The 21759-nt window shown below is 46.7% G+C and overlaps 1 protein-coding gene across 1 annotated transcript; it reads left to right on the top strand.

Moving 5' to 3' along the window:
• The first annotated feature begins 3260 nt into the window (after window positions 1-3260).
• CST7 (cystatin F) lies at window positions 3261-11894 on the top strand. The gene is made up of 4 exons (XM_050951271.1): window positions 3261-3330; window positions 8954-9126; window positions 9905-10021; window positions 10833-11894. Exons 1-4 carry the CDS (start codon window positions 3261-3263, stop codon window positions 10908-10910), a joined length of 438 nt encoding a protein of 145 aa, XP_050807228.1. The 3' UTR covers window positions 10911-11894.
• Window positions 11895-21759: the final 9865 nt, after the last annotated feature.

Raw genomic sequence — 21759 nt, 5'->3', positions numbered from 1 at the left:
CTATTATAATGATCATTGTAACTCTTCTACCAGGTATTGTCAGCAGCAAAAACAGCCAGGTCCAACTTTCTAGGAGCTCCTTCTCAAAAACCTTAAACAACACTAGGTCACACCCCCAACCAGAAACCTGCGACACTGCACAGGCCTGCATGCCCTTGAGGGGCAAAACTTCCCCACGCACAAGCACTGAGTCCTGGGGCTTAAAACAAACAATGTTATTGGGAGGAAAGGAAAGGGGGGGGACAACAGATTACATTTGAGAAAACCAGAAGCAATTAATAAATTAACACTATTAGGCAAGACTCTGCCCTGCCCCAGGCTGTTTTAACACTAGCCCCAACCTCATTACAGCCACATCCCTCCCCCCAGTTCCCCACTCACAGTTTGTACTCTTGGGTTGGTGGAGTCCAAGGACGCTGGAAGGTCAGGGCTGCTCTGGAGGCTCTGCCCAGCCGGGGTGATTGCAGCTTTCATCGCCAGATACATGGATTGTTGCTCTCTGTACACCACAGCTCACCTGGAAGCTGCCTCAGACCTGCTGTTTGCTAGAGTCTCAGCTCAACGAAGAGCACACAGCAACATCTAAGACTCTGACTATAACCTCCCTACCACAAGGCAGGTGCCAAAGCGACCCATCGTGCCCTTTTCTCTTTCTTCTCTTAGTCTTAGCCAGACTCCCTTACACACCTCTTCCTGACGTTAGTCTCGGTCAGGGTGACCCCAGCACATGTGGTGTGTGGCTCTTGTCCCTTCACTTCCCACTGGGGTCAGTAACGGTTTATAAACCCCAAACTCAAAACTTCCCTGGATTTTAACCAAAATGCCCCAAACTGTTCCATAACTGAAATGCAAATGAGGCCTGGCCCACTCAGTCACCTCCCCTTGCTCTCCGGCAGAAGGAAGCAAAGAGTTCCACTTTGGAGTCTCGACCTCTCTGCAATTCTCAAGCAGCTTTGGGCCACTCTTCTTCCTGTTCGCCAGCAGTGTCAACAGAGCTCCCTGCTCTCCAGGGCTTCAGGCCCATGGCCTACATGACAGCAGCACCTGGAGCACTGTATCTACACAGCATACAAGACAGTGCCTGCTAGGAAGAGCTTGCCATCTAAACAGTCAAGACGGACAGAGAGTGGGAGACACAAAGCATTGCCTGTTTCACAGGTGAGGAACTGACACACAGAGAAATGAAGTGACTTGTCCAAGGGACATAGGGAGTAGATGGCAGATCCTGGAACAGAAGGAACCCAGGAGTTCTGGGCCCAGTGCCAAAGTCCCAACCAGAAACCCGTCCTTCTTGTGTCACTTAAGCAAAAGCTGCCCAACAAAAGAGAAAGAACACGTGGGGCAGTTTGGGGGTGAGATCAACACGTCATCTGCTAACTTAATGCTAGCACTGGTTGATTTGGCTGTTGCTTCCTGGGGAAAAACACTGGAGAGACTAATTCAGCGCAGTAATAAGCAGGTCACTTGGATGAGATTATCATCATCTTTATGTAAAGAGAAGAAAAGTGATGTGTTGGGGGCATAAATCAACTCTTCGTAAGCACACCGACTCTGCTTCTTTATATAAGAGATTCCTTATAAGGAATGATGGAGACCTCACTCCACGGTGTAAGGGTACAGAGGAGTTCTGGTGCCATACTAGACCAAGAACGCAGACCAAGGAGTTGGTTCATTTCACCAGCCCTTGGGTATGGCCAGCATGGACGGCAGAGTCTTCCATAGATAACCAGCCCGACCTGCCAGCAGAGTGAAACAGTACAAAAGCTCTGCTCTGCTCCAGGTTTGCTCTTGATTCTACATGGAAGGCGAATGGAGGCTATGGTGATGGGCGTCCGTGTAAAATTCTGATGAGGGGGACTCAAAGCCTGGAGCATGGCAGGTTTACAGCATCACAAGGCACCCTCCCTCTCTAAGCAGGAACCTCCTCATTCAATCCAGCTGTCTGCAGTAAACTGCCCTCTGGCTCCCTCAAGTGCGCCATTCCTAGAGACAGCTTATTTCTAGCTCTAGTACAAAGAGAAATCAAAAGGAAAAAGGTCTGGTTGCTTCAAACTTCCTGCTCCTCCTCTGGACCCAAACCAGACCTGTTTTGGCTTCATTGTTCTGTGGGGATGCTCTTCCCCAGCAAAAGCCTGAGAAAAAAGCTGAGCTATAAACTGTGCCCTAGAATCTAAGAAACAGACTCAGGCTCTCCAGTGAGAATGCCTGGCCGGCCCCGGCTCCCTGAGCTTGTCCTGTGCACAGGCCACTAGGCTGCACTCCCTCACCTGGCAACTGATTTCCAGCAGCCAGTTTAAAATAAAGGTACACTCAGAAGTAGTGTTGCCAGTTCCAAGCACTCAGAAATGAGGCCTCCAGCCCCAAAATATCATGAGATGAGCTTAAAAAACATTTTGTTTTTTTAAAAATAATTTTGTGGGGCTTTTTATGTTTTTTCCACAACTACGAGGACTAGGAACTTCAGATATATATATAAATGGAAACCGGGACTCTCATGTCATCCTCGGACTCCAGCAGCTGGAGCTTTAAGGAAAATTCCAAGTATCATGAGATTTGTGATAAAATCACAAGAGTTAGCAACACTCCTACAGCTTACCCTGCATCAGCAGGCCTTGGCATGGACAGACTCTCAGGACGGGAGCTATATTACCCACTGACTTTGGAGACAACCCCCAGGACCTCACAGCCCTGACTCTACTGGCTGTCTGCTGAGAAGTGCCCAGTTAACTCATTTCCCATTCCCCCACCCCAGCTGGCATACTGCCTCCTTCCTTTGTGCCTCACACCCCTTCCAGCCTCCCGACACCCCCGTGAATGTGGGGAACTCCATACTCCCTGTCAGCTGCAAGTCTCCTCTGCGGCGGCCGGCTCAGCTGCGTGTGATGGGGCTCAGGACACCCTGTCAGCTCCTGCCCTGCCTGAGAGGCAGAGTGCTGAGTGCAGAGTGCTCACATGGACATAGGGTTTATACCCTCTATTCATTTGTACCAGGCCAAGGTTCAAAGTAACTATTCCTCATCCCCTGGGGGCAGCCATGCTGCCAAGGAGTCACTGGTACAGCTTGACAATTGTCATTCAAAGTGTCAAGTCATCAACAGGAGATAAAGTTAATGCTAGACCTGTGGTCAATTTGTGTGTGTGTGTGTGTTCCTCCAGCAGCCAATGGGAGCTCTCAGACAGGCAGATCTTCCTCCTTGTGGGGAGCAGCCAGTTCTCTGACTGAAATACTCGTCACTTGCATCTCTGCTGAGCTGGTAGCAATGAGTTTTGGCTGGGGCTTGGCTCTGCTTTGCTATTTAAGTCTATGGGACTTAGCCAGGACCTCTAATGGTAAGATCAGAAAATAACTTCTATCTTCTTTAAGCGTAAGGTTTGCTGACCTTGTGTGTGTATCTACATACATGTGGCGTGTGTGAATAATAGCTGTGAGCCAAGTCTTTCTCTTTCTGAACTCCAGTGTGTCACAGCCATTGTCTGAGTGCAGGATTCCATATGTAACTTCAACTGCTCCATAGCCTTTCCCTACCTATATCAAACAGTGTGATCTGGGGAGACTTGTCTACTAATTCTAAAGTCAACTTGTGATTTTAATTTATATCAGAGTCTAAACTCTCCACGGCCTTGACTATTAACTGTAAAGACAGCATGTAACAATTACAGGCTGGCAGCGGAGTGATTAGCAGACTCTAATGAAGCATTCCTTTGGCTCCATGCATACTCTGCTGAGCCAGAAAACTCTCTTGATTACCGCTAGCCTTAAATCTTTAGAGTGGTAACTTCAAAGGCACTTTGTTTTTTAGGACTTGTGTCTTTATTTTGATACTAATGCAGAGAAAAGGCGACTGGGGCTCCTATGGATTCTGGTAACATGTTGCTAGATGAATCGATAGCTCTCTGCTTCAGCTGTGGTTTCCTTCTGGGGTTGAAGAGGGCTGCAAAAAGGTCTGCTTCTCTTTAAGCGTCTGTATAAAACGAGGTCTTGTTCCTCAAAGTGAGAGGGGAACGTTGAAAACTGGCCTCTTCTTACAAATCTACCTCTGCCCAGATCTTCCCCAGTGAGGAACACATTTAATGTCTATCTGAGTTTGCACCTCTGTTCTTGTCACTGATGCACAAAGCTTAGTAAGGTTAGCTTCATCTACCAGCCTCACTCCTCCAAACAAGAAACCACATCTGGGCCTCAGCTGCAGAATTTGGATCTGAATTTTATGAGGCCTGAAGTTTAGGGTGCAAGGATCTGATTCTCAGTCTGCGAAAACAGCCCCTGAGGATGACCTCTGCACAGAGGGAGGCCCCTGCTGGCACAAGGGTTTTGTGCTGGTTCTGCTCCTGGGATATGAGGAGTGGGGCTGCAGAGCACTGGACCCCCTTTCTCTATTTCTCAGGGCCTGTGGGGAGGAAAGCACAAGTCAGGGTAGCCCCAGGGCTGCTCTAACTTACCATGGCAGACAAGGCCCATACCGTCCCTGAATACAGAGAGCACAAGGATACTTCAGGCCATTTCAATGCACCCAGTCAGGCCCTGAGTACTTAGCCCATCTCTATAAGAACGAAAATCTGTGGCTTAGTACAGGGTGGTTGTGCTTAACTCTGGCAAAGGAAAAGTGACAACCTTACAGCTCGTACCCTTTAGCTTTTGGGCCTCTTGCTGTCTTTGAACAACAGGTGTTTAGGGAGTAGAGACTGAGGAAGGCAAGATACAGTCACTCTCTTCCTGCTCTGCCATCTGGGAAGTAAACGCTGACATGGATAGAAGATGGAGATTGAAATACAAGCATTTGATTGCCTGGGTAGGGCGACCACTCGTCTGTTCTAGTCTATATAGGTTTTCATACCATGCTCATCACTGCAGTATCTGAGTGCTTTCCGGTCGTGCATTAAGCACCATGAATAACATCTGCCACATATCTGTTCTTTGTTCCTCTCCGCAGGGCGAGAAGTGGGGCTAGAGCCTAGAACAGTTAACTAGCTCCAGCTAGAGTGTCATGTATCTCTCTAACACCTAGGAACAGAGGTGTCATTTGCTTTGGGGGAAGAGGGACAGTTGTCCCACCCCAGACCTCAGTTTGTGTCCCCTCCCCACAATTTCTCATAGGTCTGTGTGTCTTCTACTCTCCCCTTGTCACCGACCCATCCCAGCTGTGCAGGATGTAACAGAATCACACAGCATGTTCTGTATGCAAACTCCACTTTATCCCCCTGAATCTGTCTGAAATGATGCCCCTGCCCAGGACAGGCTGGACTGGGATTACGCTTTCCCCCTGCAACCATCAGTAAGGCTATAACCTTTCCATTAAAACTGCCATGGGGCCTGTCACAGCTAGCCAGCAGCCACAGGGCTACACAGGAAAGACATGGCTACGTGTGTAGAACTTATCAAGATGTCTTTAACCTGTTGGCTAAAATCCGACTGGGCTGCAATCAGCTCCAGTACGCAGCCCTGTTATGCGCATGGCCCTTGTGACGGTAGTATCTGAGCTGCACCTCCCAATATTCCTGGGAGCCTGAGGAGCTGCTTATTTCCTTTTCACAGGTGGGAGACTGAGGCTCAGAGAGACTGATCATGTGGGCTGACCTCCAGGTCTCCCAGAGAGTCTGTGGTACAGCAGAGACTGGAAGTGGGGTCTCCTGAGCCCCCCCAGTGCCCTAACCACTGAACCATCCTGCCTCTGACCTGTGACTTGGTATTTTAGGGAATGTAGCTTCAGTTGTGCATTGATGAACAATCCAGGTCATCAGGAGGACCTCCCTGGTCCCACCTGCGCCCTCTGCACAAAGGAGAGGAGACTCAGGCCCTGTATGTCAGGTTGGGACTGACCTTGCCAGGAAGGTTGTGGTGTGGGAATCATAGCTATGGCTGCATCGCTTGATGTGAATTATGGGCTTTGAGCTGGGCAAACTGTATCCGATGGAATAACTGGCCTGCTGGGTGACCTTGTGCAAGTCACTTCACCATCCCCTGCCTCAGTTTCCCCATCTGTAAGGTGGGGATAATGATACTGACCTCCTTCATGATGTGCTTTGAAATCTATGGATGAAAAGTGCTATACAAGAGCTAGGGATGATGACGACTGTTATTATTAGTGCAATTAACTCTGCAGTTGCCCCATGACTTGTGTTGAGATATTTATGACACACACACCAGCCTGTAATATTTCTGTTGCATCCTGTTCTAGTGAGACTCCCAAGAGATCAGATCAGAATCAGTCTTCTTGAGGTTTGCCCACCATCACTGGCAAACCATAAACTTTTAGTACAAATCGCTTTTGAATCATACGAAGATACAATCTCTCTGCATCCGTCCCACCATGCACCAAGGTTCCTTATGTGTTTCTAATGTGCCCACTGCTTGGGGTGTCCGGGTATCCTTCCTTTGTCTGAAAGGAAACTTCATCTGTCTGATATGATCAGTTAGAAGCTGGAGTCGTAGTTTAGAGACTTCTTTTGACACTGGCCTCCCCTTTTTTACAGGCAGGACGTTTAAAGCTCTTCACATGCCTTTTGTCTGATTCCCTGGCCAGGCAGAGCTGTTTCACCACTCTTACAAGAGGCTGTGACTCAATAGGTGTTAGTGAGCGTTAAGCCACAATGGGGTCGCACGCTGTGAACAAGAGGAAGAGGTTATCAGGTTCCTCCTACAGACACAGGGCCAATATCTACACCAGCCCTGAACAGCATCAGTTTTTCCATGCAGAACTTCTCAAATAACTGTCGCAACCACCCAGGGCCAGTGATGTTTTGCCAAAACAGATCAGAGCCTTGCTCTGGCATCCAGCCTTGGGCAGTGGCCTAGAAATGATGCTTCCAGGGATAGTTAAGTCACATACCCCATTGGTGGCACTAGTTAGCTCTGCAATGCTGTGTCAGGGAAGAGCATTGCTGCCTTAATAGCGTGAAGGGGAGGAAGAGTGGCCCAGTGGCTAGGGCACAAGCCAAGACCTGGGGTCAAGGCTCTGTTCTGCCACGGATTTCCTGTGGCACTTAGTCTCCCTGTGTCTCAACTCCCCATCTGTAAAAATGGGGATAATGCACTGCCTGAACTCACAGGAGTGGCATGAGGTACAGTAAAAATAGTGAGGTGTTCAGATACCATTATAGTGGGGGGCTATTAAGTACCTTGGATAGATCCTTGAAGGATAGATCCTACTCCTTGAAGGTGAGATTACCCTTATTTTAACACGTTTCAGAGTAGCTGCCCTGTTAGTCTGTATCCGCAAAAAGAACAGGAGTACTTGTGGCACCTTAGAGACTAACAAATTTATTTGAGCATAAGCTTTCGTGGGCTACAGCCCACTTTATCGGATGCATGCAGTGGAAAATACAGTAGGAAGATTATATATGTATATATATATATTAGTGTATGGTTACATCCATTGTTTCATGTTCTCTGTGTGTATATATATGTATATCTTCCTACTGTATTTTCCACTACATGCATCCGATGAAGTGGGCTGTAGCCCACGAAAGCTTATGCTCAAATAAATGTGTTAGCCTCTAAGGTGCCACAAGTACTCCTGTTCCTTATTTTAACATCTATTAAGAGCTGCAGCAGCAGTTTTACAGTTAAGGGCTTAATCCTGCAAATACTTATTATGTAATAATAAGTTTACTCATATACATAAAAGTTACTCACATAAGATGTTTCCAAGGCTGGGGCCTCAGATTGTAAAACAGTTGCCATTTGCATCTGGATTTCTTCTCCTTCTACACCTTTCCCTTTTTCAGTTCTTCCCAAATTTGAAACAGCTGCCTGCAGACTGGGTACTCGGCTGGTGGCAGATGAGAAATATTCTCATGAGAGGGCACTGGCAGTTAATTGGACAAACCATCTAGAAGTTATGAGGTGTAGCAAAAAGGTGGAGTTTTTCATCCTTTTTAATAAAAGTTTGTCTGCTCATAACTCAGACAGCTGCAAGTTTGTTTTACATCTTGATCCCCAGCAAAAAAAATTTTTTTTTTTGGCATCCCTCAATTATTTTATGTCCCCATCAGCAGCATAAACTCATGCTTGACTGGAAGAAGGGGAAGGTAAATTGTGCAAAGAATCGTAAGAGTCGGGTAGGCAGATAAAGGAGAATTCGGTGTCCTCTTTCATATGCATTTTATGTGCATTCTAACGAGTGCATGTTCACTTCATGTGCATTGTCTCTTATGCTTCACAGCAATGTGATCTAATTGTGTTCTCAGCATAAACTGTTTTAATAACACTTAATTTGCTCTGTCGCTTGGTGCTGATGAGAGACTAGGTGTGAAAGATAAGTTGGAGGAGACTCAGACTTAATTTTTACAGTAAATCAGCACAAGCTGTGTATGAGAGCAACTTACAGAGCCAGATCCTCAGCTGGGTTAAATCAGCATTACCAGTAAAATTGTGGTGATTTACACCAATTAAGGATCTGGCCCTTAATTTCTTTCTCTTGCTCTTGCTCACGCTACAAAACTCTCAGGAGCCCTGGCAAACAACTGGAAATGCTGCATTTTCCCATATTTTAGAAATAAGTGTTAGTTTTGCAGATACATTATCATAAAGGACTCTTCGGCAGTGAGCTGTTAGTTTATTTGTACAATAACCTCTCACCCACATGCATCCGTCTGTCTGCTTTGAACAGTGGATGTTACCAAGTGTAAATGCCTCTAAAACTGCTTCAAAAAAAGAACCCTCCCATTAAATCCACAGTGAGACGACTGACCTGGGATCTTATTTGAACATGGACCTAAATAGAATATTTCATAAGCTTCTAGAAACCAAGTATGATGAAACAGCACCTTTCAGCCCTCATCCGCAAAATAGCAGCCCCGGTACAAGAAAAGTGCCCCCTCTGAGAAAGTTAAGTTTAATCTCAGGGGGCAGATGTCCCAATGGAGCAGTGGCAGAGTGGTGTTAACCTGGAGACATACTGTGTTCTCTGGCCCTGCACAGTGTTTGTAATGGAGCATGTTTCTGGCATTCTAGTTCTCTACCTGCAGAAGCCGAATTCCACCACCAGACCTGGATTCCCCAGACCCATGAACACCAATGACCCCGGCGTTCGCAGAGCCGCTCGCTTTGGGGTTTATCGCTATAACAACAGCTCAAACGACATTTTTCTATTCAAAGAGTCTCGTATAACTAAAGCAATGGTGCAGGTAAGCACACCTTGGTCACATAGAAAATGTTTCTGACTCAGCCCAGATCAGCTAGGAGTAATGAGCTCTTGCCAATACAAGCGGGAGCACTCCTGTTCCTCACTCAGCAGCTGTAACTCGGTGCAGCCAGCGTAGCTCTGCTGCCTTCAGTCAGAGGTTTGGCCCCTCAGGCCTAGCAGTGACATAGCTCCTTCTCACATCAACAGTTAGAAGTGTTTTGACTCTTTTAAAAGGGGATTTCCCCCTACCTCTGGGGGACAGATAAAAAAGCAAAGTTGATTAGCCAGGATTGCTGCACTGAGTTTCCTCCAAGGCAGTCAGTGAAAGAAGCCACAGGATCCAGCTGCTGGTCTGTAACTCAGGCTAGACCCCACAGGGTTGACAAATGAAATCTTGTTTTCCACCTCGCTCCCAGCAGACACTTCCCCAATCCCACTGCAGTGATCAGTTTGGCCTAAGCACCTGCTTTTCAATGCTGTATTTAGACAGTGTCAGCTCTTTGGGACAGGTCCTCAGACATATGTTTGTACAGCACCTAGCACCATGGGCTCTGGCCCCAGGTTCCCCCTCAACCCCAAAGCCACCGAGTAACAGCGTATTCTCCCAAGGGGCATTGTTTGACACACCTAGAACACACAGGATGTTGTTGATTTAGATTAAGTACCCAGTTCTTGTTCCATAGCCCAATGCTCTGACTCCTTTTGGATACATCTGATCTTTTCTCCCTGCCCTGACTCTTCTCCCCTCTATTAACTAACCTGGAAACTGCTTCCTCTAGGTAGTCAGAGGGCTGAAATACATGCTGAATGTGGAAATTGGCCGGACGGTGTGTGACAAGAGGGGACACTCCAACTTGGACAGCTGCGACTTTCAGAAGAAGAAAAAGCTGCAACAAGTACAATGAGTTTCATTTTCTCTTTCCCTCTCCCTTGGGGTTGCTTAGTAGCTACATTTTTAAGTTCATGGGAGTACAGGGCCTGTAGTCAAAGGGAGTCTTTCCACTGGATTCAACAGGTATTAGATCACAATCAATTAAGGCCCCAATCCCACAAACATGCCTGTGCGCCACTCTTGATTTGCAGTGGGACGACTCTCACCAGTTCACTTATATACAACAGCCATTTCCATTTCACACTCTTCACAAAACTCAAGTCTATAAGTTTTCGACGCACAATGTTTTATCAGTTATGAGAGAGATTTTTCATTGACTTCAATGGGAGCAGAGCTGGGCCACTGTGGAGCACTCTGGAAAGTTCCACTCAAAATCTGTAGGGAGGCTTCCTGGAGGACAGATCCAATTTTATTATGCACGCATCCTTCCCCAGCCCTCCTGGAGAGTCATTTATGGTACACAGACTTCACCAGCAACAGGGGAAAGAACTGCTACATGTTTAACCTATAAGCAAGGATTCTGTACCCCCTCATATACTCCTGTTAGGATACTGGTTTAATGGTCTGCTGAAAGGCTAATGACCATTTTGTAAGGCAATGAACTTGGCTCAGCAGATGCTTTAACCATCACTTAGGGCACAGATCCTCAACACGGGGCCCAGGGGTCATGTCCACCCTTCCTTTCCTTATGGCTAGAAGGGAGGAAAGTCCCCAAACTTTTCTGCTGAAACATGGGGCCACAGCCTGGAAAAGGCTGAGAGTCAGTGACACATGGGCTGAATTTGGAAGCCTCACGTGTTCTTTTCTGCTTGCAGATGTTCAGATGCTATTTTGAGGTCTGGACTATCCCCTGGCTACACCGAGTCCAAGTGCTGCTTGCTCTCTGTCACTGATCCAGCTTCCCCAGCCACAGCCACACCTGCCTCAATGCACTCACAGTGAGGATTTCGGTACTGTCTGTTTTCTGTTAGCAGCAGAGACCAGTGAAGAATTGCTGCAAAGAGATTATTCCAGTGAATGGCTCTTTTTCAAGTATGACTCCTTGGGAAGATAGTTGAAAAGTCTACACCACAAAACCCACCGAGCAACAGGATCTTAGCGAATCAGGTTAATGTTTACTGCTGTCCAGCTGAGGCATTTTGACAAATTAACTAACCTGCAGAAGACAGTTTTATTTCTCCAATTGACACTGGCCCACCAGTCAGATGGAAAGTAAACTAGATTCTAACTGCATTAGCTGAAACATCCACATACAGTCTAAATGGACTATGGTGGCCAGCTGTATATGATTTCAGCTGCTGTATGGCAGAAGTGACACAAACTAGGCAGCACTTGTACATTATCCACAATAACCTATCCATGCACATGCTGAGAAATCTTAGGGAAAATGTTGTTTTGCCATCTCCTGCAGCATGGGGCATGGGTCACTTGCTGGTGGATTCTCTGCAGCTTGAGGTCTTCAAACCACAATTTGAAGACTTCAATAACTCAGGCATAGGTTAGGGGTTTGTTATAGAAGTAGATGGGTAGGGTTCTGTGGCCTGCTTTGTGAAGGGGGTCAGACTAGATGATCACATTGGTCCCTTCTGACCCTAGAATCTATGAATCTATTCTAAGAGGAATAAATTGTCTGCACAGTTTTATTTTACTGAAACTCGGTTACTTGATTATATTTTTGTAATTCATCTGGGAATTAAGCTACACTCTGTTCAGTGTCCAGTTATTCGCCTTTTCCACTTGAAATGTTGGTTGCCAAGAGCTCAGGTCTAAGAGGGTGAATCAGCTCCCAATGGCACTCGATAACCCTTCATCACTGACTCTTCTCACCTGTGCTTCACGCTGAATGGCCAAACCCACTTGGGCCATCAGCCGGAGTCAGACCCCACACCACATACACTGAAACCATGAGTCTCTGATGCCTGAGGTAAGGGACTAAGGCAGAGGTCAAAGGTATTTAGGTGCCTAACTCCCCTTGAACTCAATAGGAGATAAGTGCCTAAACACCTTTGGAGGAGCTCAGCCCTATATCCTCTAGCTGTAGCAGCTTCCAATCTTATCTAGACCAAGCTGGGGGAGGGGGGAACAAAGACCCCCTCTCCTCTAATGTGACGTTCTTCTGTCTTTCAAACACCTCCCTGCATCCCTAGGGCAGCCTGTGGCACTCATACCCCTGTCAGGCCGTGGCAGGAGCACCTGTCTTGGCAAACAGCTGCACTTTGACAAGGGCCTCTGCCTCCAGCCACTTTTACAGACACCAGTTAGACCTGGCAGACCCCACAAAGCCAGTGGAGACTGAGTGGGGGCAGGAGGGAACCCACATCATGGCAGCCTGGCCCTAGTGTAGTTCAAAGGCCCCTGTTCCCACTGAGCCCTCGTGAGCCCTGTGGCAGGATGCCCACCCTAAGCTGGTCACAAGTGACCACCAGACATGCTTCTCTCAATAGCAGAAGGTGCATGGTGCAGTGCCAGATAATAGCCAGTAAGAGCTGCAGGTCACCAGCTGCCCACATCCCTTGTCTCTTATAGTTGGAAAGAAGCCTCATGCTCATTCCCCGTTAGCTGGTACTTTGCATGGAGGTAGGGCTCAGGCTATGGTGTTCCATGCCTGGCTGTTATCTTGGGAGGAGGTGACTAGAGTAGTCTGGCACTCACCCAGAGGTCTAGCTTCCGCCTCCAGCTTACTGGCTGGGTGATATAATAGATTGCACCCAATTAAGTTAAAAACCAGTCAGCACTATGTGATGTTGTTCCTAGAAGGAACATATGGAAATTGGTCATGGCTGTGACACAGATTCAAGAGTGCAGCTAAGCATGTCAGTAGAACAAGATTTCTCAGCTGTCAGCTTTCCACAGCCTGTGATCAGAGTTTAAAGGCTTTGTCTCTCAGCCTTTTCAGTTTGAGTTAGTACCTCATTTGTTAGAGAAATAGCTGTTTGAGCCTAGACGCATGCAAAGGCCCATGCAATTGCCAGACACATCTGATTCAAATCTAAGGGCTGGTCTACACTACGGTGGGAAATCGATCTTAGATACGCAACTTCAGCTACGTGAATAACGTAGCTGAAGTCGAAGTATCTAAGATCGAATCACTCACCGTCCTCATGGCGCGGGATCAATGTCCGCGGCTCCCCCTGTCGATTCCGCAGCTCCGTTGGGGTTGGTGGAGTTACGGAATCGATATAAGCGCGTTCAGGGATCGATATATTGTGTCTAGATGAGACGCGATATATCGATCCCCGAGCAATCGATTGCTACCCGCCGATACGGTGGGTAGTGAAGACATACCCTAATACACATTTGGCGTGTGTCTGCTCTCTCTACATTAGGAATACAAGGCACAGTCAGGTTCCAAATAATCAGGGTTACTGACATCACCACCACCCACACCCCCTACCTACCTACCTTCTCTGGGAGGGGGCTGGTGGCTTCTGCAGCAGAAGACAGGGCCAATTACTAGAGGGCTCCTAAGCTATTTAAAAGGATATCACCCTATTCCTATACACCACAGCATTCTACCATGCCAGGTTATGCCTGCAACTATTGTCTGGTGTAGGTATTAGTATACAGACATGGAGACCAGTCTCCCACTCAGAAAGCAGGGAAATTCTCTCTCTTTTACAAAAAAACATTAAGATCTGTTGTAACCCTGGGGAACCAACTGTTCACCATTATTCACAAATTGATGTAATGTGAAATAGGCAGCATGTGTCTTCTCAAATAGATTCCATTGTTCCTCAAAACAAAGCAGAAATGAGCGGCCCCGAAGGTGGCTACCACCAAGTGGCACAGCAGAGGTTCTCTCTCCATGCAAGGGGTGGGGGGGGGCAGGTTAGTGTAATTAAAAGCTTTGCAGTGCGAGGAGATGTACAAATGTTGGCCCTAATAAGTGCTATGTGGAGTTTCCTTAACATTTGAGTCACGCAGTGTCACTAACAGTGCTCCGCCCAGGGATGGGTCAGACACCACCCACGGCCGGGGAGTGTATGTCTGCCCAAGAGGTGCTAGCCCAAGCTTAATGCTTGCCAGTTCACTCTGGCTACTTACTATCTTTGTACAGACATCTGTTCCACGCTACAATCATGTGGAGTTGACCCTAGGGATCAAACAATTAACTTGAGGAAAACCTTTAAAGACAAAGCACAGGACAGGAGGCAAATTGGCCTTGCACCAGCTCCAAGACACCAAGGCAGCCGCTAAAGATTGAACGTTCCACTGTGCAGCAAAAGTTTCTGGGGCAATTGGAGCTGCTGTTTCTTGCACCTCACCTCCCATGGGGTGTGTGAATCAGCAGGTGGAGGAGGGTTTGGAGTGGCATATTTTTTCTTTTTAGATTTTCAATATCCCCCTTGTTTCCCAATTGAAAATGTGTTGGGCATCAGTGGTGCTACCCAGCCCCTGTGCACAGCCCATTCCCCACTTAGCTGGCCTAGGGCATGACTCAGCCAAGTGCAGCGGGCCCTGTAGCCTGCCAGGGAGGGAACTTCTGAACCTGGCAGAGGCTAGGAGAACCAAAGCTGCGAGGTGGTGGAGCGCTGCCCCTTGTGCTGATGGGGGGTGGGAGGAGGTTGGATGTATCTGCAAAGGCAGAGGGGCGAGGCAGCCTCCACCTGTTTCACAATAAGGGTGTCCAAATATCCCTCAGCCTAGGTGCCTACAAACCCAGCCCCCCACCTTACAAAGAGCAATTAGAAAGCCACACGTGGTGCCCCTTATCTCCCAATACTGCCTCCCCCTGAATCAGCTCCACCGATATCTCCAGGGATTGAGACTCTCTGAAGAGGTCCTGTCCTACGATCTCAGGCATCTCTGGCACCCTTTTCTCAGCTGGGGCCCGGGTGTGGGTTTCCCGCTCCGGACGTTCCAGGGCCATCACGCTGAGCACCTCTGTTCTGTGGAGCAGCGTCTTGGCTTGTACTGAAGTGCAAGGGCTGGGAATCGGGTCTGGTTCACCACAGAATGGGCAGGTTCTCCTCCCTCTCCTGAGCTGGCTGCGAGCATCGTGGGCCTTGTTATATCACACCTTGAGACCTTTAACCATTTCCCAGTGCGCCCCGGGGGACCAAGTGATACTCTGCAGACACCTGCCTGGATCTCCTCAGCAGCCAGATGCCAGTGCCAGCACCAGCACATCTGCCTCTGGTCACTCCTAGGAAGCCTTCTTAAATATAAAAAAGTAAATAACTGGAGATATACCAATCTCCTAGAACTGGAAGGGACTGTGAAAAGTCAACAAGTCCAGCCCCCTGCCTTCACTAGCAGGACCAATTTTTGCCCCAGATCCCTAAGTGGCCCCCTCAAGGATTGAACTCACAACCCTGGGTTTAGCAGGCCAATACTCAAACCACTGAGCTATTGCCCATCTTCTGAGATGTGCTCTCACTCAGCTATGCACCATTCAGCGGCCAGTATGGAACAGATAGGGCAGGCTGCAGCCAGGGCAGGAGATGAGCAGCAGAACCCAGTGCAAGTGACTCGAGCTCTGAACAGGGTGAGACCACACCGTGGTAGAAACACCTGCACGCCACGTACTTTAGTACTTCCACCACTGCTGGAATGTACCTGCCACCACTGGGCAACATGCTGGGGATGCTCCATGAAGATAAATGAGCTGCACCTCTGCAGGGAGAAATCAAGTGTGATAAGACTCAATTGCAAAGAGCTGCCCCAGGATCTACACCTGGATCCAAAGGCCATCGAAGACAATGGGATTTCAGTGGGCTTCAGACTGTAGGCCCCCAAGCATACCATGGGAGTGACAGTGTGTTTCAGCACAGAGAAGTCATGAGGAAAATTAAGCAATTGTGCGATACAAACTAGCCCTCAGTCCCAGCTGAGAAAGAGACCTAAGAGGTCTGAAAAAAGCATGAACAGCAGCAATGCAACTAGCAAAGGCTGCGCATACGCTATGCTGCCCTCAGAAAGATTCATGAGGGAGCCCTCCCCTCATCAGATCAAGCCACCTGTTTTATCAGACGTTATGTTTCTGTGCAAGGTCCTGCCATGCACTCTTGATCCCAATCCCACCCATGATCAGCAAATGGACTAGGGGGGACACAGGTCCTGATTCTCCATTGTGCAGTCATTTAACAGAGTGCAAAATGGGTGCAGAAACACCATCAACCCACTTCACACAGCAGCAAATGACCCCACAATAAAGAATCAAACCCACACAGCACCAGACCAGTCAAGAAATAACAGCTGCTTAGCAGCGGTCTCATTTTCTCACAGCTTGTCATGATGATCTGCAAACTCTTACATCCTTAGCATTAAGATCAAGATTTGTGTTTGCCCACTGTAATGATTTTTTTTGTTGTGTTGTAAATTTCTCGAATAGAAGCTGCTCAGTGTAGTAGCTGAACCCCATCCAAAATGAATAATGACATAGTTATGACATCAGATAGCAGAGCTATTTTCTGACTGTGTATGCCCTGTGGTTCCCATTTGCAAAGGAGTCAATCCAGGTGCAAAACAACTGTAGTCTTTCATTCTACTTCGTGACAGCATCACCACCTAGTGTTTAATCACCTCAAGATGAAGAATGTGGCTGGAAGTAATTTATAAGCCCTTGTGCAATCAGCATTAAAGCCATGGTCTCTCCGGGTAATGCATGAACAGTCTGGGGCACGGTGCATGTGGCTACATGTTTTAATTCTTGGCAGCAAGCAGATGAAAGACATGACTTTGTTCATTAAATGAGGCATGGCTACTGCATGTGTATGGGTTTTTGTGCCCATTTATTGATAAAACTACATAAAAAACCTTCAGTCCACTTGAGTCCTGGTTTAAAATTCTTCATCTGCTACAGGACACATAGCAGCAGTACTGTTTGTGAGACACAATCTCCTGCTTGATGCTCTGGGGGTGGAGGATTGGGTATCAGCCACAAGTAAATGTGGTTGGGAACTGGTTTGTCCATGTTGGGCCAAAGTCCATGATTTCAAAAAATCTCTTCCAAAGCAGAACAAAACCAAAAAATGTGTTTCCTCCAAAACAATCCCCCCTCCTCCCCACAAAAAGTTGTTTCTAAATCAATCAAACATTTTGATTGTAACATTTCATTCTGATTTTGATGGAAGGCGAAGAAATCTAAAGAACACAGTCTTTCAATGAGCTAGGGTGTTCCCCAGAAGGCATGGGTAGCACCTCATCTGAGTGCATATTGCAAAGGCTACTGCATCATTTTGCATGCATGCAGTCAAAGAAGAGTCCAGAAAATAAGACTGTCTCAGTCACTGATGAAAGGAAAGCGCAGACTGCCTGCATTCAGGAGACCACCTGGAAACGAGCCAAGGCCAAATACACTAAGGAAGTCTACAAGCTACTGTACTATGGTATGTCAAATACGAGAAACAGAGCTGGTAAAGGTTTAGACACAGTGATGCAGGAATGTGTGATGGTTGCGGACAGGGTGTGACAGGATAATTTCAGTTAAGCTTGCTCTTGAAAATGGCCCCCTAAACATTGTGTACCTATGCATCCAAAGTGGGATATGACGAACAAGAAAAAAAAATTCTGAGTTCCATATTGACCAACCTATTCACCTTCAGATTTTCCACCTTAAACCTCACCTGACACACACTATATCAGGAGAATCCTGGCCTTCTATCTTGACAGGAAAAACACTCCCAAATTATTTGGTCTCTGTGGCAGATAGGTCAGAAGGGTCCACAGTATCTAAACAAAGACTTTCCAAGCAGGTATCTGGCTGCATTAGTTGTTGTTACCACTCTTGTAACCTCCAACCACCTTCAGAAATACAAACTCACTCTCTGGGGTCTATTTCCATCTCTACAGCCTTTCTCAAAAATGCTCCCATCATTGAAATACGTAGAGCCACGGCTTGGACCGCTCTACGTACGTTTGCTGAGCACTATGCAATAACTCATGACTCTGCTTCTGACTCAGCTGCACTTTATATTTTTTCCACAGGCAATTTTAATGCAAAGATAGCATCCATTCTTGACTTGCCTAGCACAAATCCAAACCGATTGTCCCTGACCGTTACTTCGCTTCATAGTCTCTTATCAATAACTTTCTCCCAAAGCTTTGTGTGACTTGATTATAATGCCATGGTAGTTACCACAGCCACGTATGTCTCTTCTCTTAAATATTGGTACTAATGTATTCTCCAGATATCAGGCATCTTCTCAGTCCTCATGATGACATTAAACACTTGTGCACATATGTTCCTGCCTACTTGCCCCAGGTATTTCCATACTTCTGCTGGTATGTCATCTGAGCCAAAAGCTTTCTTATTTCATGTTGCTCAATGCTGCTTCAACTTCTTCTAGAACTAATGCCACCAGTCAGTCCCTTTGGTTATTTTCAAGGGTCTTTGCCAGTCTATATTTTTCTCTCTCACCTTCCTTTGTTTCAAGATGGACAGATAAGCCTTCTATGGCTTTAGGCTTAGCAGCTGCAACTTCATTCTTTGCTATGTTTTTGGCTTTTTTATACTCCTGAAGATCTTGCCGTTTGGGTGTCGTTTGCCAGAATTTTAAAATGCTTTTTCTTTTCTTTCATGGTCTCTCAAACTTTCTCATTCCACCACCAGATCTCATGAGGGAAAACAGACTCTTGCTTTTGTTTCATCAAGCGAGCTCTTTGCACATTCTTATATTTTGCTTGCAATATGATCCCACCGTTAATTCATATTTTCTCTTAACCCTTCTAAAGAGATTTCTCCACTACTTTCACTTTAAACTCTTATTATAGTAGAAACCTTACGAATTAAACAGTCAACCACACACCTCATTTGCAACTGGAAGTACACAATCAGGAAGCAGCAGAATCACACGCCACGCATTCCTGTGCTCACTGGGCTGCACCCTTCCCTGAAACAGGGGTCTGGCTCAGCTCGTCCCAGGGATTTCTTCTTAGGCAGCAGCCGGGGGAAGTGATGGACTTTGCTGAGCACCAGCCACAGGCAGGTTTGCAGCCCGTGAAGGCATGTTGCAGCACTTATGTCCTTAACAGCAGCCCCATAAAGCTCCCTGGTGCTCCCTGGCAACTTCTGAATACCGTATATACTTGTTCATTAGCCCATTTGCTTATAAGCCGACCCTCCAAGATGGTTAGGTAAAAATAGCAAAAACTATGTGACCCTTTCATAAGCCAACCCTACATTTCAGGGGTTGGCAGACTCTGGCTCCCAGCCTGTTAGGGTAAGCCGCTAGTGGGCCTGGACATTTTGTTTACCTGGAGCATTCACAGGCACGGAGCCCCTCAGCTCCCAGTGTCCCGTTCCCAGCCAATGGGAGCTGCGGGAAGTGGTGTGCCACTTCCCGCAGCTCCTATTGGCTGGGAACATCAAACCGCAGCCACAGGGAGCCGAGGGGCTCCATGCCTGCAGATGCTCCAGGTAAACAAAACAACAATGTATTAGATATTCAATTCAATGATTCCATAGAGTTTAAAATCATCAAATTTTGGTGTAGACCCGTTTATAAGCCAACCCCCGTTCTTTGATGTGTCACTTTTTTACCAAACATTCAGCTTATGAATGAGTATATGTGGTAAGTTTTTGCTAAGCAGAATGCACTGTATTTCCATTTTTAAGAATATCCAAGCTCCTGAGGTTCTGACCTAGACACCTCTATTGCCAGAGGAGCCAGCTGGGGACAGCTTCTGTAAGATGAGCAGTACTTAAAGGCACAAGGCCAAGAATTTGAAATCCATATAACAAACTGTCTCCACATGATCCTACATATCAACAAAGGATGTAAACAACTGGATACCTTAATACCCATTGGAGCATTAGAGTATGTCCTTTGGTTAGTAGAACTTTAAACATGGCCTACAGAGCTGGTAACAGAAATAAGTTATTCTCTACTTCATTTCCTAAAAAACATGATTGCAGTGTGCTGCTGTAGGTGTCTGCCTTTCAGAAGTGGTCAACAGTAGCAGAGTGACATTACATAGAGAGAGGAAAGAAGGCCTTATTGTTAAGGCCGTGGACAGGGACCCAGGAGATCTGAGTTCTATTCCTAGCTATCAGACTTATGTGTGACCTTGGCCAATCTTCACATGAGGCTAATAACTTCCTTTGTCCATCTGGTCTATATGGATTGTAGGATCTTCAGGGCAAGGACTGCCCATTACTATGTGTACAATGGGGCCCTGATCACCACTCAATAAAAAACAGAATCCATGATGGCTTGGTGAGATAGACTGCGGTCATCTGACACATTGCTTATTACATTAATACCATGTACCATAATGTGATCCATACTTTACGCATCAAATTTTGATGTGTTTGAACACTCTTAAAAAAATTAACCTATATTATACTTGCTCTCAGAGCCTGGACAGGCAGATTTTACACCATCTAAGTAAATTGTGCAGGATTATGTGCTCATGATTTTAGTTTTCTTGCCAAGCTAAAGCATAAAGGCTTAATATCTACATCTGAAGAACTCTGTGTATTTCAAAAGCTTGTCCCCTCCGTCAGCAGAAGTTGGTCCAATAAAAGATATTACTTCACCTACCCTTTTTCTCAGTATAGAGAAGGATCACCCTAGTCCATTAGCTCCATTGAATGAATAGCCATTTCTCTGGGACAGAGTCCAGACACACCACCTCCACAAGCAATTCTGTTTCTAGTCCTGTTATATTTAATCTCTCCTTCCCATTTACACTTCTCTATATTCCAATCCCTTGTCCAAAAAACAGCAGAGGAGATGGGGTAAGTGTTAACTTTGAAACTACTGTGTTTCATACACAGCTCAGAGAGAACCAAGATGTTGCCTGGAAGTTCAAATCACTTCCATTGGAATTTGTGCAGCTATCAATTCTGCCCCGATCCTGCCCCTTCTGAACATACCAGGAGGCCTGGAGAGAACAAAGTAAAGAGTCAGACTTCATAACTACAGAGCATAGCTCCTAGACCCATTCCCCTGGTAGCCAACCAGGACATATCCTACTCTTTGAGCTGGAGATGTGACTAAGTTGAAGGACATACAGCATGCTAGCTTGGTCAGAACTAGTATGGGTAAAAGTAATGGCAATGTGAGCCGCTTGCCACCCCAACTACATGCTCATGGTTTTCAATGGGTCTATTCTTGGAGCGGGTAGCCCCTTCCACTGCTTCTCTACTGTTGGCACGTTACCTTGATCAAAGCTAGCACAGGTATGTCTTCTTGAGCTGGGAGTCACACCTCCAGCTCGATACGTAGACGTACTCTGGGTCTGCACAGCATGCTTGAGTGGCTATGAGTCAAGCTCAGCACACAACAATCCAGTGGTTGCTCCATAAAGCCAAAAGGAAACTATTTTTTTTATTTTATGCTTTGTTCTTGGTGCCGGACAATCACCCCTGCAGGGATACCAGTGATCCACATTTCACGTGGATCCTCCCTTCCACCACCAATCCCCCATCTGCACAAGCAATTGTTGAGAATTTTGGAGTTTCAAAACACAGGTCTTTCTTTGGGGAGATGTGTCTCAGGAAACCCTTGAGTAAACAACCTCACAAATTTGCACCAAACCACACCCTGAGCCATGATCTGGAATACCAGTGTTCAAGCCAATCACAAAGGACATGCAGATCTGTCGGATGGACTGAAAATTTAACTTTAAACAGAAAATCTGGGCTTGTCTACACTGTTCCATCATGCGCACCACATGGTGTAAATTTCAAAGCGCACTGAAATGTTGCACTCTAACTGCCACATGTGAATACTACTGGCATGAGCTAAAAGATGCTTAGTTTTTGTTAACTCAGCCCTGTCAAACCAGAGTGAA

This window comes from Gopherus flavomarginatus, chromosome 4, assembly GCF_025201925.1.
Source record: "Gopherus flavomarginatus isolate rGopFla2 chromosome 4, rGopFla2.mat.asm, whole genome shotgun sequence".
In the NCBI taxonomy this organism is placed as follows: Eukaryota; Metazoa; Chordata; order Testudines; family Testudinidae; genus Gopherus; species Gopherus flavomarginatus.
This window is presented reverse-complemented; position numbering and strand designations above follow the sequence as displayed.

Coding starts and splice junctions, on each gene's coding strand:
- CST7 (XM_050951271.1), top strand. CDS start 3,261: ATGAGTTTTGGCTGGGGCTTGGCTCTGCTTTGCTATTTAAGTCTATGG. Junction 9,127..9,904: donor TAACTAAAGCAATGGTGCAG/GTAAGCACACCT, acceptor TGCTTCCTCTAG/GTAGTCAGAGGGCTGAAATA. Junction 10,022..10,832: donor AGAAGAAAAAGCTGCAACAA/GTACAATGAGTT, acceptor TTCTGCTTGCAG/ATGTTCAGATGCTATTTTGA.